General features: G+C 38.5%; 2 protein-coding genes across 3 annotated transcripts; one reads left to right on the top strand and one right to left on the bottom strand.

Moving 5' to 3' along the window:
• The first annotated feature begins 830 nt into the window (after positions 1 to 830).
• On the top strand, positions 831 to 4,631 carry LOC122406558 (CUE domain-containing protein 2). 2 transcript variants are annotated; one of them, XM_043412083.1, is made up of 5 exons: positions 831 to 1,052; positions 1,646 to 1,737; positions 2,301 to 2,637; positions 2,757 to 2,936; positions 3,050 to 4,631. In XM_043412083.1, exons 2-5 carry the CDS (start codon positions 1,649 to 1,651, stop codon positions 3,308 to 3,310), a joined length of 867 nt encoding a protein of 288 aa, XP_043268018.1. In that variant the 5' UTR covers positions 831 to 1,052; positions 1,646 to 1,648; the 3' UTR covers positions 3,311 to 4,631. The 2 variants fall into 2 exon arrangements, with proteins under 2 accessions (XP_043268018.1, XP_043268027.1); XM_043412092.1 differs by lacking the exon at positions 831 to 1,052 and adding an exon at positions 1,113 to 1,567.
• Positions 4,632 to 9,645: 5,014 nt separating this feature from the next.
• On the bottom strand, positions 9,646 to 13,489 carry Iswi (Imitation SWI). The gene has a single exon (XM_043412068.1). It carries the CDS (start codon positions 13,211 to 13,213, stop codon positions 10,160 to 10,162), a length of 3,054 nt encoding a protein of 1,017 aa, XP_043268003.1. The 5' UTR covers positions 13,214 to 13,489; the 3' UTR covers positions 9,646 to 10,159.
• Positions 13,490 to 14,250: the final 761 nt, after the last annotated feature.

The raw sequence follows: 14,250 nt of genomic DNA, 5'->3' as shown, positions 1-14,250 counted from the left end.
CCGCAATAATAGAAAAATATCTATATCAATATATTTTTTTATTCATACAATATAAAAAAAATAGAAGAAAAATGATAAATTAACAGAATATATTCATGGAAATGAACCAGTTCTATTCTGGCATATATATTTTCCGTACATTCAATATACTCTTATATATTGATCAATTTTATTTATTTGCTGAGATATGTTATTGAGAACAAACATTATTATTAGTATCCGTGTATTATTATTAGTAAATATCAATACAATTAATATATATTAATTGTATATATATGACTGAAATTTTGGAGATTATACAAACTAATTTAATAATAAACCGTTTAAAATAAACGGTCAAGATTTTTCGATTCTCGGATTGCGATGTATTAAAAAGACGAAGTTATAGCCCGGAAGTCGGAAGACCAAACCGGCCGAATTGTGAATCGCGCCGCCAACGGCCCATGCAAGAGGTATATAGTATATAGGGGTCAAACAGAGAGAAATGGGGAGAGAGGTTGGAAAGCAGAGTGCAGCCCCCACCTCTGGAGCAGCCAGCCCAGAACGGAACTATTGATTCATCTCGCTCACGATCTACGAGGGTTGCCTCCCGTGCAATTTGCACGCTACACATCGTATAAAACACCCTCGCAACCCTCAACCCCTTCTATACGCTTTTCATTAGACTCTCAATTTATATGTATACATGCATAAGTATATACGTAGCGATATTTGCGCATACAAACGTAGATACAAGGTCGATTGGCTGCGAAAACTTTTGCACGTCCTCTATAGATGGCGCCCGCGTTTTCTTTACCATGCTCTCTTTATCTCTCCCACCAATACTTCTACCCTCCTCCTCCCCCTCGTAGACGAACTGTCAAAGTTGTGAAACGTTGTTTATATACGAAATAAATTTACGTAGCCAAACACACCGGGCTCATTGACCGGTGTTTACTTCGAATAAAAAGACAAACGAGTTATATTATAGATAAATCAATATATAAATATATACATATATATCTACACAAATAATACAACAACAGAGTTGGAACGAGTTCGGGGTGGCTCAGGTTCGTTAAACAATGTTCCAAAAGCTTCCCAAATCTGTTGTCTTTAACAAAAAATAATCGCATTGTTGCAACGTTTTTTTTTTCTCCACACCGGTCGTTCTCTCTCCGATTGCTATCAATGAAAATCTTTTGTTTTGTTCGCTTCCTGCAAGAGTTTCGATCTCTTTTTATTCTTTATGTTCATGAATAAAAAATGAAGCTGCACACATAGCCCAAACGTTGACGATCGAACGTATTCCAACGTTCAAATTGACGCGGCCGTGATAATTGCCTTTGAAAAAAAAAAAAAATCACCAATACCGACCAACTTTTTCGAGCATCTATATTATAATGAGAACAATAGAAAATCGCACTTAACCTTCGTGCCCACCCAAAGTTGCATCATTCGACTACTTGTTCGTTTTTTATCACCAATAATTTATTGTTATTCTAAAGAACATTTCACGTTATACTGATTTATAGTGTAACAGAATTTATAAACCTTTTTCATCCAAGCATGCTAAGCACCAAAAATCGTAAGCCTAAAGCTTTATTACTGTTGAACATCTCAACTTTGATGAGCGATTTTAAGTATTTTTTTTCATCCCTTCCAGAATATGGATCGCACGATGGATGAGAAAGAGGAACTGGTGAAGGAGTCATTGTTTTCTTTCGTAAGAAATCAGGTACCCGACGCTCAACTCAGGTATAGCACCTCTGTATTTATTTAATTTTTTGAAATATACTTGTTTCAAACTTCATATCTCAAGTTGCAATCTTCCGTATCAAATTCTCAAATGAATTTTGCTAAAATATTTCCAATCTCCGTATCAGCCCTTTGACGAGTCAAAGCAATCTCCTATAAAATTCGAGCGACTCGACACATACTTTTCGGGGTTGGAAAAATGTTGATTCATTACATATAAACGCAGCAATTGTGGTCTCAGCCCGATAAAGTTGAACACTCAATTGTCCAAGCGTTAAATTAACCAGTTTGGCATATTGAGTGGCATATTTTCCGAGCAATAACTTGGAATATGCATTTCAAAATGTTTATATAAGAAAAAAAATTATTTTTATCCGTATAAATTGATAATAACTGTGGGTAAATAGATTCTTTAGAAATGTTCAAAATTAATAGCCATCAGTTGAAATCAGTTGGGACAATGGTCCAATTTTCTGAAGATCTGTAGAAAAAAAGTTGGCAAAAATGTATGTGCCCTGACGCTTCTGAGTTTGAGACAGAAACACATAGAGACTTGTTGGCAGTTTAATAGATGACATTGTCCTGAGTTACGTGGTGAGCATGGTAGAGGAAAACGCTATGGAGGACGATCTGGATGTGGACGGTGTTTGCGAGATGGTATCGGCTTGTCTTCCGGAATTCGATACCATAGAAAAAGATGCGGTCTCAAAATGGTTGCTAGATGTAGAGAGCAAACTGCGTCAAGGAACAAAAGGCTCCGGCGACTGTCAACCTCATGATCCGCTGAGCCAGTTGAGCCTTGCCGCTTTGCTCCCACCGGATGCTCAGCGTATGAGAGTTCATCATTTGTCAGAGACCAGCGACGCCGGCAGCGATTCCAGCGGAGAATATTTTCCAGAAGTGAGTTGACGATGAAACAAATAACGGGATGAACGTTGAGTGGTAAAATTTTTACATGTTTCATCCGATCGCATACGAATAGTTTCTCTCATCGACGCGACATTTTTTCATCAATTTAGCAACAAGAAACTTCTTGGCCCCAAGTTGCCCTCCTACAGGAGATGTTTCCCGGAGCGAGTCCTGCCGAAGTGAGACACTGTCTCGCTGTTGCCGAAGGTGACATAGCCAAAGCTGCTCAACTCGTTCTGCACAGACAAGAAGCCGGACAAAGCATCACGAGTAATATGACGTTCCTCACGGTCAGTTGGAACATCTTGTCATACGGAAAAACATAATTTCCTTGTTTTTTTTTTATTACTGGAAATAGAATATCGAGAATTTTCAAGACGATTGAATTGTTTTTCCGAAACAGCCAAATAGACGCAACAAAGCTCGAGTCAATGACGAGGAGCTGAAATCACGTATAATAGCCCGATACAGTTATGTCGATCGAGACGATGATTCTCGTGAGCATCGACCAGTTGCGCCCAAGACCGAACCAAAGAAGCTCGTGCGTTATCTCGACAACAAAATAGTGAGCGTGAAAGGTGAGCGTTTTACGGAAATTCGTCGCAACGGAGAAGATGAGGACGGTAACGAGGGTGGCAGAAAGAGAAATCACTGTCGCCCGTAACCAGTCACCCCGCCTCCACCGCCCGATCCACCCCCTTGGAGGCGCCTCATTTGCGGAAGAACTTTATCCTAAGCATGCAGAATCAGCGTTCAACATCACCAACAAAAACAAGCAAGTTATTATAATACCGGCGTACTTTTCGTATCTCGTTTTTGGGACTCTAGAATCTACGTCGATCTTGAGTGGCGACAGTCGCGCCAAGAAGGAACATAGAATGTATTGTTATTCATTCGGTGTCGCCCGAGGACGTGCGAGGACGAAATGAAATTTCCGCCTCAATCGTTTATTTTTAAATATTCTTGATACCTTTTTTCAATGAATCCCTCAAGTTTTTTTTACATCGTGTTATTGACGAAGCGTCCAGTGTGCACAAACTCGTGCATCAAGCTCATAACTTACGAAATTATTGCAAATAATTTACATTTGTTTTGAGTTTTTTTTTCAGTTCTTTAAATTTTTGTCTCTTTCAACGAGCGGGCAACGGAATCCGACGTGATGTATTTTTTTTTTCGATTAATTTCAATTTTTTTTTTTTCATTACATACAAAGTGGAAAAATCAATCATGCTCGTTTTTTAATTCGCGGTTGGAATCTTCTAAGCGTTTGGCAAAATCAATTACATTTTTCAGATCAATGACTCATATTCGACATTACCGAGTTTCTATTAATAAATTGAAATAATAATATCATTTCGATCAATTGAAAAATAGCAGGTGCACAACATTTATTTAATAATATCGTGTATTATACGAGGTTTTCAATGGCCGGCAGCGAATTGCATACAATTCGTTTTAAGCCTAGGAAACAAAAAATTGAAAGTTGCCGATTTTCTGTAAGAATAACTAGGGAAGCACGTAATATTTTTTTATATATTGAGTTTTGCGAAAAAACGCTTTTTTTTAATTAAATAAAAAAAATTCTTACACACACGACGAGATAAAAAAAACTATGCGATATAGAGCAAAGTTTCCACGTTTTATTTTACATGGAATTTTAAAAAAACTCGGTTTTTGATTCTAGGTAAAAAATCCTACGAGATTTCTAATCTGTAAATTCTCCCCGAAAAGTATTGTGCTGCCGCTATTTTTTTTTTTTTTTTTTTTTTTTCATTTTCAGTAAACTTTTTTTTGCGTTTCTCGATGGTTCAAGGAAGGCCTGTCTATGAAATTTCGATACATAGCATAGTTTCACAAGAAAAAATTGATCCAGTATACCGATTTTAGTGCGCCCCGAAGTAGCCAACCCTCTTGAGGTTCCCAACTGAAAGCGATGCATTTCACAGAAATAGGCGAGTAAAATTATCCGTCGGAGGGGGGGGGGGGGGGGGGGGGGGGTGTGACGAAAGTAATGGAGAGAGCAAAGAGCCAAAAATGTTCGTCTTGCATCGATTGAGGCGGGATGAGATTTTTTTCCGATTTTAAAATCTTTGTTTGGACCATCATTTTTTTTGTTTCTAGTTCACTGAGGATAAAAGCGAGATTTGAGCAAAGTTCGTATACCATTGAAAAATGAAAATCGTCAAGTTCGTTCGATGCAAACGGACGAACCCGTCGTAGGATAAAAAGATTGAAAAATGGTGATTTTTGTTGTGAGTTAATTGCCGTCAAGTGCCCTCTAACATTAACTGAATACGAATTAACAAAAGAGGAATATAAACATTTAAAAGGAAGAGAGAGAGAGAGAGAGAGAGAACGAATTCGAAGAAAGGGGAAACAAAAAGACTCGTTGTTTTTTGCTGAAATAAAACTAAACTGAACGTTTTCTTGCACTGATTTTTTTTGCACATTACTACTACGAAAATTGGTTTTTTCGCCTTTCTAGAAACAGTTTTGGCAATTCACAAAATACATGTAAAAAATTCCATTGTGGATATTGGCCACGATACATGAAAGTGTTCACCAATGTTCGTTGTATAAATTTGCAAAAAAAGAATTTCCGTTGCGATTGGATAAAGCAATTTCCAACACCATTCGAAAAGAGAAATCTGTAAGTTTATGTGATATACACTCGTTAACAGGCTGTTACGAACTCGGCTCTTTCCGCTTCATTTTTTATACGCTTAGCAGTCCATTTTTATTTTTTACTCTTTATTCATTTTAAATATTTAACTTGGCGAAGTAGAAAACAAGACACATTCGTCGCCGACTGACTCGACGTTGTATCGTTTCTTTCTATTTATGTTCAACGAAGAGATGATTTTTTATTTTAAAAACACGTTGGAGGAAGTCAATATTGCGGCGTTGCCTCCATCGCAACAGATCTGATATTATATAGATTAAAGAAGAAAAGCAAAAAAAAATTACGAAAATCTGTTCCTCAATTAACGAATTGATCGTATCGCTGTCGCAAAAACTATGCCGCTACAGTATGCTTTGTAATTAAGTCTTTGTATTTTACAATTATCTCGTAAACGTCTTGTAAACATAATTTTGAAGTTTGCATCGTTACGACGTAACGATTTTTTGTTTTTTGGTCAATTTTCAAGCTCACGAATGAAAGCTTGTTGTCGGTCGTTCCTTTTTTCAAATAAGATCGGAAGGTATGAAAAAAATTATCAAACCATATTGTGGAAGTTAAAAATAGAAAGCTTTTCGTTTTCGTGGTGTTTTTCTTCGCGTTTGCTGAGAAAATATTTATGAAAAAACATACTAAAATTTTGACATTTTCATTACCTTCTCAAGATTTTTAAAAACATTCGATTTATTGCAAAATTGGCAAGCATTAAAAAAAAAAAAACAAAAAACAAAATTGTTCCTTCTATCCCCACGATGCAATCTTCAATAGTACAATAAGTAACATTATGTAAGGAATACATACTCATGTGTTTTCGCTGTTATACACTCGATATCCGTCATTACGTGTACCAATTAATTAATTAATCATTGATCACAAAGCGGCCCCAAACCGATAGACCTAGCGAACCTATAAATGAAAAACAATATTTAGCAATATTCGAGGAATACAAGACAAAAAACTGATAATAGCGAATGCAAATTTGCGAGCCCTGAAATTGGGTAAGCGCGCGCTCTCGCGGATTCATAAGAGAAAAGAAATTTTCCGTACTTTTTTGGTAGAATGAAAAAAGTAATCATAATAACCGACGGTATAACGCACGCTCGTGGTAATAGCAACGTGTCCATATTCACCATGGATGTGGCCATGAAATTTGGTTCAATTGTGAATTTACGCTGTTGAGACGGAAATGTGGAACAAAAGGAATACGATTTGGAATTTCGGTTTCAAAATAAACTTTTTCTATCGTGCAATTAGGATTTACTTGCTTGCAACATAGTCTCAATAATAGATTCCACTCTTCGAGGTTTTTTAGTATCCAGTGTTTCAATAAAAATTAAAAAATTGGCCATCCTCGAAAATTTGTGAATACTGATCGATGAAAAAAAAAAGAAGAAGAAGATAACAAAACGATGCACTATTATCGTTGTTGTTCATACGACTTCTCGGGCAGCTGATTTTTCATCAATTTTTCTTTGAAAACGCTCCAATACTTGGATCTCGATAAAATTAAATTTTCGTCAGAAAACGTACGTACAGAATATAATAATTAAGACGACTGCTTTTTTTTTTCTACTCGTCAACGCGGTTATCGTGATATAAGAGCGTGTGCCGAAACGAACAATCAAAATATATAATTAATAGGGTGGTACACACATCGCATAATTCGCTTCCAACACTCAAATAATAAATTCACATTCAGCATCGATTTGCACGATTAGCGATCAACGTTAAAAAAAAATAGACACACATACAAACATTTTTTTCTTGGTCACCCGTTCGTCGCTCGGACATATGAGTCGAGGATTCGTTCACAATAGTCATTCGAATGTTCCGAGTGTTCAACGTTCGACGAACAAATGAAAAATGCGATGAAAACGAAAGAAATATGTTATAAATGATGATTATAATTTCTAGCCCGAGTCGGAATGAACGTAAAACTGGCGGGTAATGTTCGTTGCCAGGCCATATTATTTACCAGTATTACTATTGTTATTATATTATATTATAAACCTTGAGTGTAAAACTTTCGACTATAGACGTAGGTATACGTAGCTCGAGTAATACTCCATGAGGTTGCCAATTGTGTGTGCGTGTGTATTTCCACAAGGTGGAAAAAAAATGCTCGCCAAAAGGAGCTTTTTCCCTTTCTGTGGACCGAAGAAGTATACCCGTAAAACTTCAGACTTTCGAACCGGTGATGACTTTAAAAACCTAAAAAATGTTCATTTGCTGTTTTTTATTTTTTAATTGCCACTCATTATAGTTACTCAGAAATGGATTATGCATTTAATTGATATATGAAATAATAAAAGAAGGGTATGTACGACTGACAAGTGTAATTCTTCGACGTTCGACGTTACAAATTTTTCGTTCTCGTCGCACGATCTCGAATCCTTTAACACATCATTCACCATTTACGATTATCATTACTGATGAATAGAATCAAACTGTACCGTTTCTATTTTAAGAAAAAAAAAAAAAAAAATCTTTGAGATGCGTGCATTTTGTTTTGCAGATTTTAATTGTTTTTATTCACGTTTCTCTAAATGTATGTAGAGTGAGAACTGTACGAACATGCGCGCCATTCGCAAGGAAGAAAGAAAAGAAAATGAACCGTGTGAAATCGAAGGAAAGAGACGAATGTATCTGGCACCTGCCGCTGGGTGTAATAACAAAGTGTGAATTTATTTAATATATCTGTAACGTTCATGTAGTTTGCAATGATATAGTGTAGATATACATGTATTATAATATACACGTATTATATCTATTACGGAGATGAAAAGATAATCGACTTTTTTTCGTACGCCTGCCGCGAAAAAAAAATACTTTTTTCTTTCGAATTACTTTCCACGGTCAAGTGTCGCTGCTTCTCCGTCTGATAAACTTTCCAAGAACCTTCAAACGTCCATAGTTCCGTAAATAATTTCGAAAATGAATTTATCCCAATAGCTTCGAATTAAAAAAAAAAAGATACGAATGTGTACTATGGGAAATTCGGCGCGAAGCGATTGGAAACATGCGCAACCGAAAGAAAATTGGAAAAAAAATCAACAAAGAAAAGAAAAGAATGGTACAAATCATTTTTATGATTACGCAGAGAAAACGAGAATGCAAGAGCAAGTTTCCCTTCGTTGCTTGGAAAAAAGTTAATTTTTGTTTACCGATTTAACCCTAGAACGCATGACTGGGGTGTGAGCACACCCCACGCGAACTTCAAACTACGCTCCCGTCCTAACAAGCGACATTATCGACTGATTATCGACGGATTTTTTAATATATAAATTCAATTGAAATTAGTTTTATCGTACATCATTCTTTTCGTTATAAAAAAACGAAGAAAATGGTGTAGGATAAAGTCAGTTTAGCATCGTAGGACCGGATTTATAAGCAGAAAAAGAGTGGGGTGCGTTCAAACCCCGGTCATGAGGTTGAGGGTATGAAAAAAGGCACATGAGGTGTAGGGTTAATAATATATAGGTGCGTAGGACTCTAAAAAAAGACGTTTCACGGTGGTCCGGACCTTGTCACACTATTGATAATTATATACGTACATATGTATATCTTTATGAATACATGTATGAATATATATATTTGAGCGATTTGAGAGGGAGATTGTGGAAAGAGAAGAGAAAATAAATTTTCAAGAGTCGAGGGGAAACTACGTTCGCGCGTAAAAAAAAATCTCTTAATCAGATCGACGACGCTACGATATAAAATCGTGAAAAAAATGAGACTTATCTCGATTGCATCGGTAGAATTTTTGGAATAATTCACGAATAGTCATTGACAAAGTGTATATTCACATTCTATACGTTCGTATTCGATGCATTGTGTTGCGTGTGGAAATACATTATTCCAATTATTCGCGGAACAAAAGGAACGTTTTTGTCAATACGTGTACGAGAAAAACGAAAGAAGAAGAATATTAAAAACCTTCCGTCAACCATGACACGAAGGAAAACGAAGGGATTGTCCCACGAATGTAGAGTGCCGACGTTTATCTTGTATATTGAAAAATATTGTTCGTTTGAGGAAAAAAAAAATTCAAATGTAATTTTACGTTGCGCCCGACAATTTCACATACTTTGTATAATTCTCGTAATTGCATTTAATGAATGATTTGACTCGATATACGTACGATCGTTTAGTAGTTCCTTTGCCCTTCTTTTTTCAGCTACCTATACGGGATTGATGCTTATTATAAAATAAGATAAGAAAATTTATACTGAAAAAATTGGAGTGAAACCTCGCGTATCATTTGACAGAAATTGGATATCTCAAATCTCTCGGAAGATAGAAATAAAATATCTCATCGATGACGTTTTTGTTTGAGTTTTATTACCAATTATTGTACATTACATAAATACTATCATGATGATCCGAAAGGACGTTGAAATTTCTTCGCAATGTCACAAAGTTAGAATCACGAATGATGTCAAAACAGGGGAACATATAAATTTGAGGATAAAACCTGATGTGCAAATACATTCTCCAGATTTTTTTTTCTTCTCTTGCGACAGCGCAATCTGTATAACAACATATACCGGAGGAAAGAAAACGTGTTTGCATGGATTTCGCAGTTTTCCTATGTCGCGATGACGATGCATACGGAAAATCGTGAAAAGTTCATGGGCTGGAATGAGATGAAGATCTTTAGTAAAAATTTTTCAATTTAAGCATAATAAAGACAAATGTGGTATGAGAAAGGAATAAAAAAAAAATATATATATATATATATATATGAACCGAGAAAAGGATTGCCAATTGAACGGTGTTGAGAGAAGTTGAGAGAAAAAAAAAGAAATGTTCAAGTTATGACGGTCGGGTGATTCACTTTTTCTTTTTTCGAGGTTTGTCCTGAGGGGCAGGCAAATTTTCAGTTTTTCGTTTGGATGCGGGTTTGGAGCCGATGCTACCACCGCCTTTCTTTCGCCTTTCTTGTCTCTCGCGTTCCTCCAGTTCCTGATTTTCTCTCTCAATGAGGGTGATAAGGGTGTTGCAGCGACGTTGAAGTTCGAGGGCAGTTCTGGATTTGACGAACCAATCGAAACGAAATTGCGGTGCAGATCTGACGGTGGCCCTGAGTTCCTCGTAAACGTTTTCCTTGTCGAAACCAAGTTTGTGCAACATGCAAACGAGAAATCGATCCTCCTCTTCGGTATAATTTTTGCCCTTGTTGGTACCGTAAGCGATTCGGAGCTGATGAAAGGGTGCTCGGTATCGCGCCATTTTGGCATCGAGAGCTTTTTTTATACCGGCTCGTCGTTGAATTTTAGCTTCGCCGCGTTCGATCTGCGCCATAACACGATCAATATCCTGGAGCTCGTGACAGCGTTCCCAGAAAACCGCCGAATATTCCATAACTTCTTCGGGAGTTTTACCCTCGACGTCCTTGGCAATGTTCTCGATATCGTCGCGACCGTATTTCTCGTTCGCTTTGATGAACTGATTGAAATCTCTCTTGGTCCAATTGGTAAAGCCCTGGGTAAGGAGCTTTTCTTTTTCAACGACTTCCTCGTCGGTCAGGGGTTGAGCGTCGTCGATTTTTCGCTGTTCCTCCTTCTGTATCCTCGCCGCGTCCGAGCCTAATTCCGGATTTTTCGGGACTTTGTAACCGACCGTTTGTCGAAAGTAGTAAATCTCTTGATCCAAAAGCTCGAACAGTCGCGGGGGAAAGAATTGAAAGTCTTGGACAATCGGTTGTTTCGGGGGTCTCGGTGCTTTCGGGGCTTTTGGCTCGGAGACTCTGAGTGCCTCGCGGAAATAAGCGTCAACCGCGTAATTAGCTTTCCGCTCGCGTTTCGGTGGTTCGATCCAGCTTCCGATACCGAGGATCTTCTGTTTCTCTCGATAATCCTCACCCTCGAATTGATAGACCGAGTCGGTCGGAGCATCCACCGTGAAATTACGAAGCGAAGATTCTCCAAGCGTCTCCAACTTTTGTTTCATTTCTTCGGTCTTCATTTCTCCCTTCTGTAATATCGTATCGATATCCTCGTCCGTGATCGCGCTGTCCTTGGATGCGAACACCTCGTTCGCCCCGTGCCTTATCATATTCAGCATCTCATCTTTGTTCAGGGCTTGTTGCTTCGCGTCTACCAATCTACCCTGTTGAATAACCAATTTATCCAGACGAAGTTTCACTTCTGCGCGTTCAACTATTTTCTCCTCCACCGTGTTCTCCGTTATAAAACGAAAAACGCGCACTTGCTTCTGTTGTCCGATCCGATGAGCACGATCCATAGCTTGAAGATCCATCTGGGGATTCCAATCGGAATCAAAGATTATTACGACATCGGCAGTCGCTAAGTTTATACCGAGACCACCCGCTCGAGTCGACAGCATGAAAATGAATTTCTCGCTCCCCGGTGCATTGAACTCGTTGATCTGACGTTGACGATCCTCGTGAGCCGTGTTACCGTCCAAACGGCAATAAGCAAAGTTTCTCCAGTGACAATAATCCTCGAGAATGTCGAGTTGACGGGTCATTTGACTGAATATCAGAACTCGAGAGTCTTGTTGCTGCAATTTCGGCAATAATTTGTCGAGAATCACCATTTTCCCGCAATTGTAGACCAGATGCTCGTCGGTAGTGTACGGCGGGCCTGGCTCAGCCCCGTCAAACAAGTACGGATGGTTGCAACATTTGCGCAGCTGCATAAGAATATTTTGGAGTCTCATTTTCTCGATTTTACCTGCCCCGTTAACTATGTCAATGTCCTTCATCAAAACTTTGGTGTACCATTCTCTCTGCATTTTACTCAATCCGATGTAAACCTTTATTTCTTTCTTTGGTTTAAGTCCTTTTTCCACTTCTGATTTGAGACGTCTCAAAAGGAAAGGTCTTAGAACCGCGTGCAATCTTTCCACCAGAGAATTGTCTCCTAGAAAGCTGTTGGTGTTGAACCAAGAGTCAAAATCGTCGGAGCTGTTAAAAACATCCGGCAGTAGGAAATTCAAGAGAGACCAAAGTTCGTGAAGATTGTTTTGCAACGGAGTACCCGTCAGTAGAAGCCTATTGGCCGTTTTGAATTCTCGCAGGATTTCCGAAAGCTTGGATTTTTCATTTTTAATTCTATGAGCTTCGTCGATCACCATGTATCTCCAGTTGAATTTTTTGAAGACAGATTTCTCTTTTATCACCATTTCGTATGAAGTAACGCAGACGTCCCATTCGCCCGGCATCATAACATCCCTGATAAAGGTATTTCGTGTTTCGGCATCGCCGATCAGACATACCGCTCTGAGAGAAGGACACCATTTGCCAAATTCATTCATCCAATTGGCCAGAGTGGATTTTGGCACAATGACAATGTGCGGACCCGGGATACTCCTGAAGTGTTTCATGTAGCCCAAAAGCGATATAGTCTGTAAAGTTTTTCCTAAACCCATTTCATCCGCCAATATACCATTGATACCATTCTCGTACAACGAAATCATCCAATTCAAACCCCGAATTTGGTAATCCCTCAATTCACCGTTTTTAATGTAATGCGGCGAAGATTCGAATCTCGTCGTGGGCGCAACGTTCACGTTGCTCTCGGCCAAAAGTTCCTCATCCTCTTCTTGCTCGGTTTTTCGATGTCTGTGATCACCTGAATTATCAGATTTACTATTTGGTACAGGACTTTCTGGCGCTGGTATTGCCTTTTTCGGTCTACCCGGCTTTACTTTCAGAGGACTCGCTGCTTTGTCTTTCCCAGTGTTGGTCATAAAGTGCGAAAATATTTCCGTCTGTTTCAACAAATACTCGAATCTTTTGCTACGATCCGTCTCAATTTTCGTCTCAAAATCACCGCCTCTCGACGATTCCGTACCCGCAGACGAATCGTTGGAATTTTCTGCCGGCTCCGCCGTCTCCGTGGCTTCCTCCGTTTTCGACATTTTCGATCCCGGATTTTTTATTTTCACTTCGGTTTTCACTTTTATTCTCTCGACCAACACCTGTACAACGCCTAAATTTTATTACGAATTCTTTCTAGACGCGTTTTTTGTTCCTTATTCAGGCAGACGTTATGAAAACACTGCACGAAGAAAATTATTTATCCATGGACGCCACCGTGTGTTGACCGTTGTACACTCACTGGCGTGAGTGGCGACGAGCAGCGAGTTAGGCCAGTTAGGCACGGTGCTGCTGGGGTAAAAACGGCGAAACTCCAAACGATCCGCCATTTTCCATTTAAATCCCTCCAAAAGCTTTTCTTTCCAGAACAAAGACGCAGCAGCCGGTATGCCATCTTGCTATCATCAGCTTCGCGTGCCATCTACTCGGAACTTGGCTGCTCGATGGGGCCACTCAAAGTTGACATTTATTTTGACTTGTAATATTTTCGTCAACGCCAATCGTTTGACGGTCGTTTGATGGTGTTTGTTGGAGCAATAGAAATATTTGTTCTATAATATTGACGTCGGCAGTTGAGATTGGAAAATTCATCAAAATCATACAAGTCCTAATTTTTTGACGTTGAGAAAAATTAATTAAGTCGAAATAGCAGGATTGGCTGAGTTGTGTGGGGGAAGTAATCCGTATGCTAGATTCTTCTTTTTTTTTATTATTATTAAAACGTTGGATGTAGTTGTTTTTCAAAAGTTCGTCTCCTTTCGAATGATTTGTCTCGATCGCTTCAACGGAAATCCCACAGATGTTCATTTATACCATTAAAAAAAGGAAGCCCAAATATATATCGCTGTGAGTATACTGAGAGTATCCGCTTTGGTATGTGGTCTAGGCTTATGGCCGTTTTCTCCGACGCGGTTCAAACTCAGTTCAATTTTTTTTTAATATAGTTTTTTAATATAGATAAGATGAACCGAGTTTAAATAACTCAGATTAACGTTGGAGGAGAAAACGGGCATCAGAGGCATCAGAGTCAATATTGGAAAACGGCCATGGATGATGAAAATATGTAGAGTAGAAAAAA

Source organism: Venturia canescens, chromosome 1 (genome assembly GCF_019457755.1).
Source record: "Venturia canescens isolate UGA chromosome 1, ASM1945775v1, whole genome shotgun sequence".
Taxonomy (NCBI): domain Eukaryota; kingdom Metazoa; phylum Arthropoda; class Insecta; order Hymenoptera; family Ichneumonidae; genus Venturia; species Venturia canescens.
This window is presented reverse-complemented; position numbering and strand designations above follow the sequence as displayed.

Coding starts and splice junctions, on each gene's coding strand:
- Iswi (XM_043412068.1), bottom strand. CDS start 13,213: ATGTCGAAAACGGAGGAAGCCACGGAGACGGCGGAGCCGGCAGAAAAT.
- LOC122406558 (XM_043412083.1), top strand. CDS start 1,649: ATGGATCGCACGATGGATGAGAAAGAGGAACTGGTGAAGGAGTCATTG. Junction 2,638..2,756: donor GCGGAGAATATTTTCCAGAA/GTGAGTTGACGA, acceptor TCATCAATTTAG/CAACAAGAAACTTCTTGGCC. Junction 2,937..3,049: donor GTAATATGACGTTCCTCACG/GTCAGTTGGAAC, acceptor TTTCCGAAACAG/CCAAATAGACGCAACAAAGC.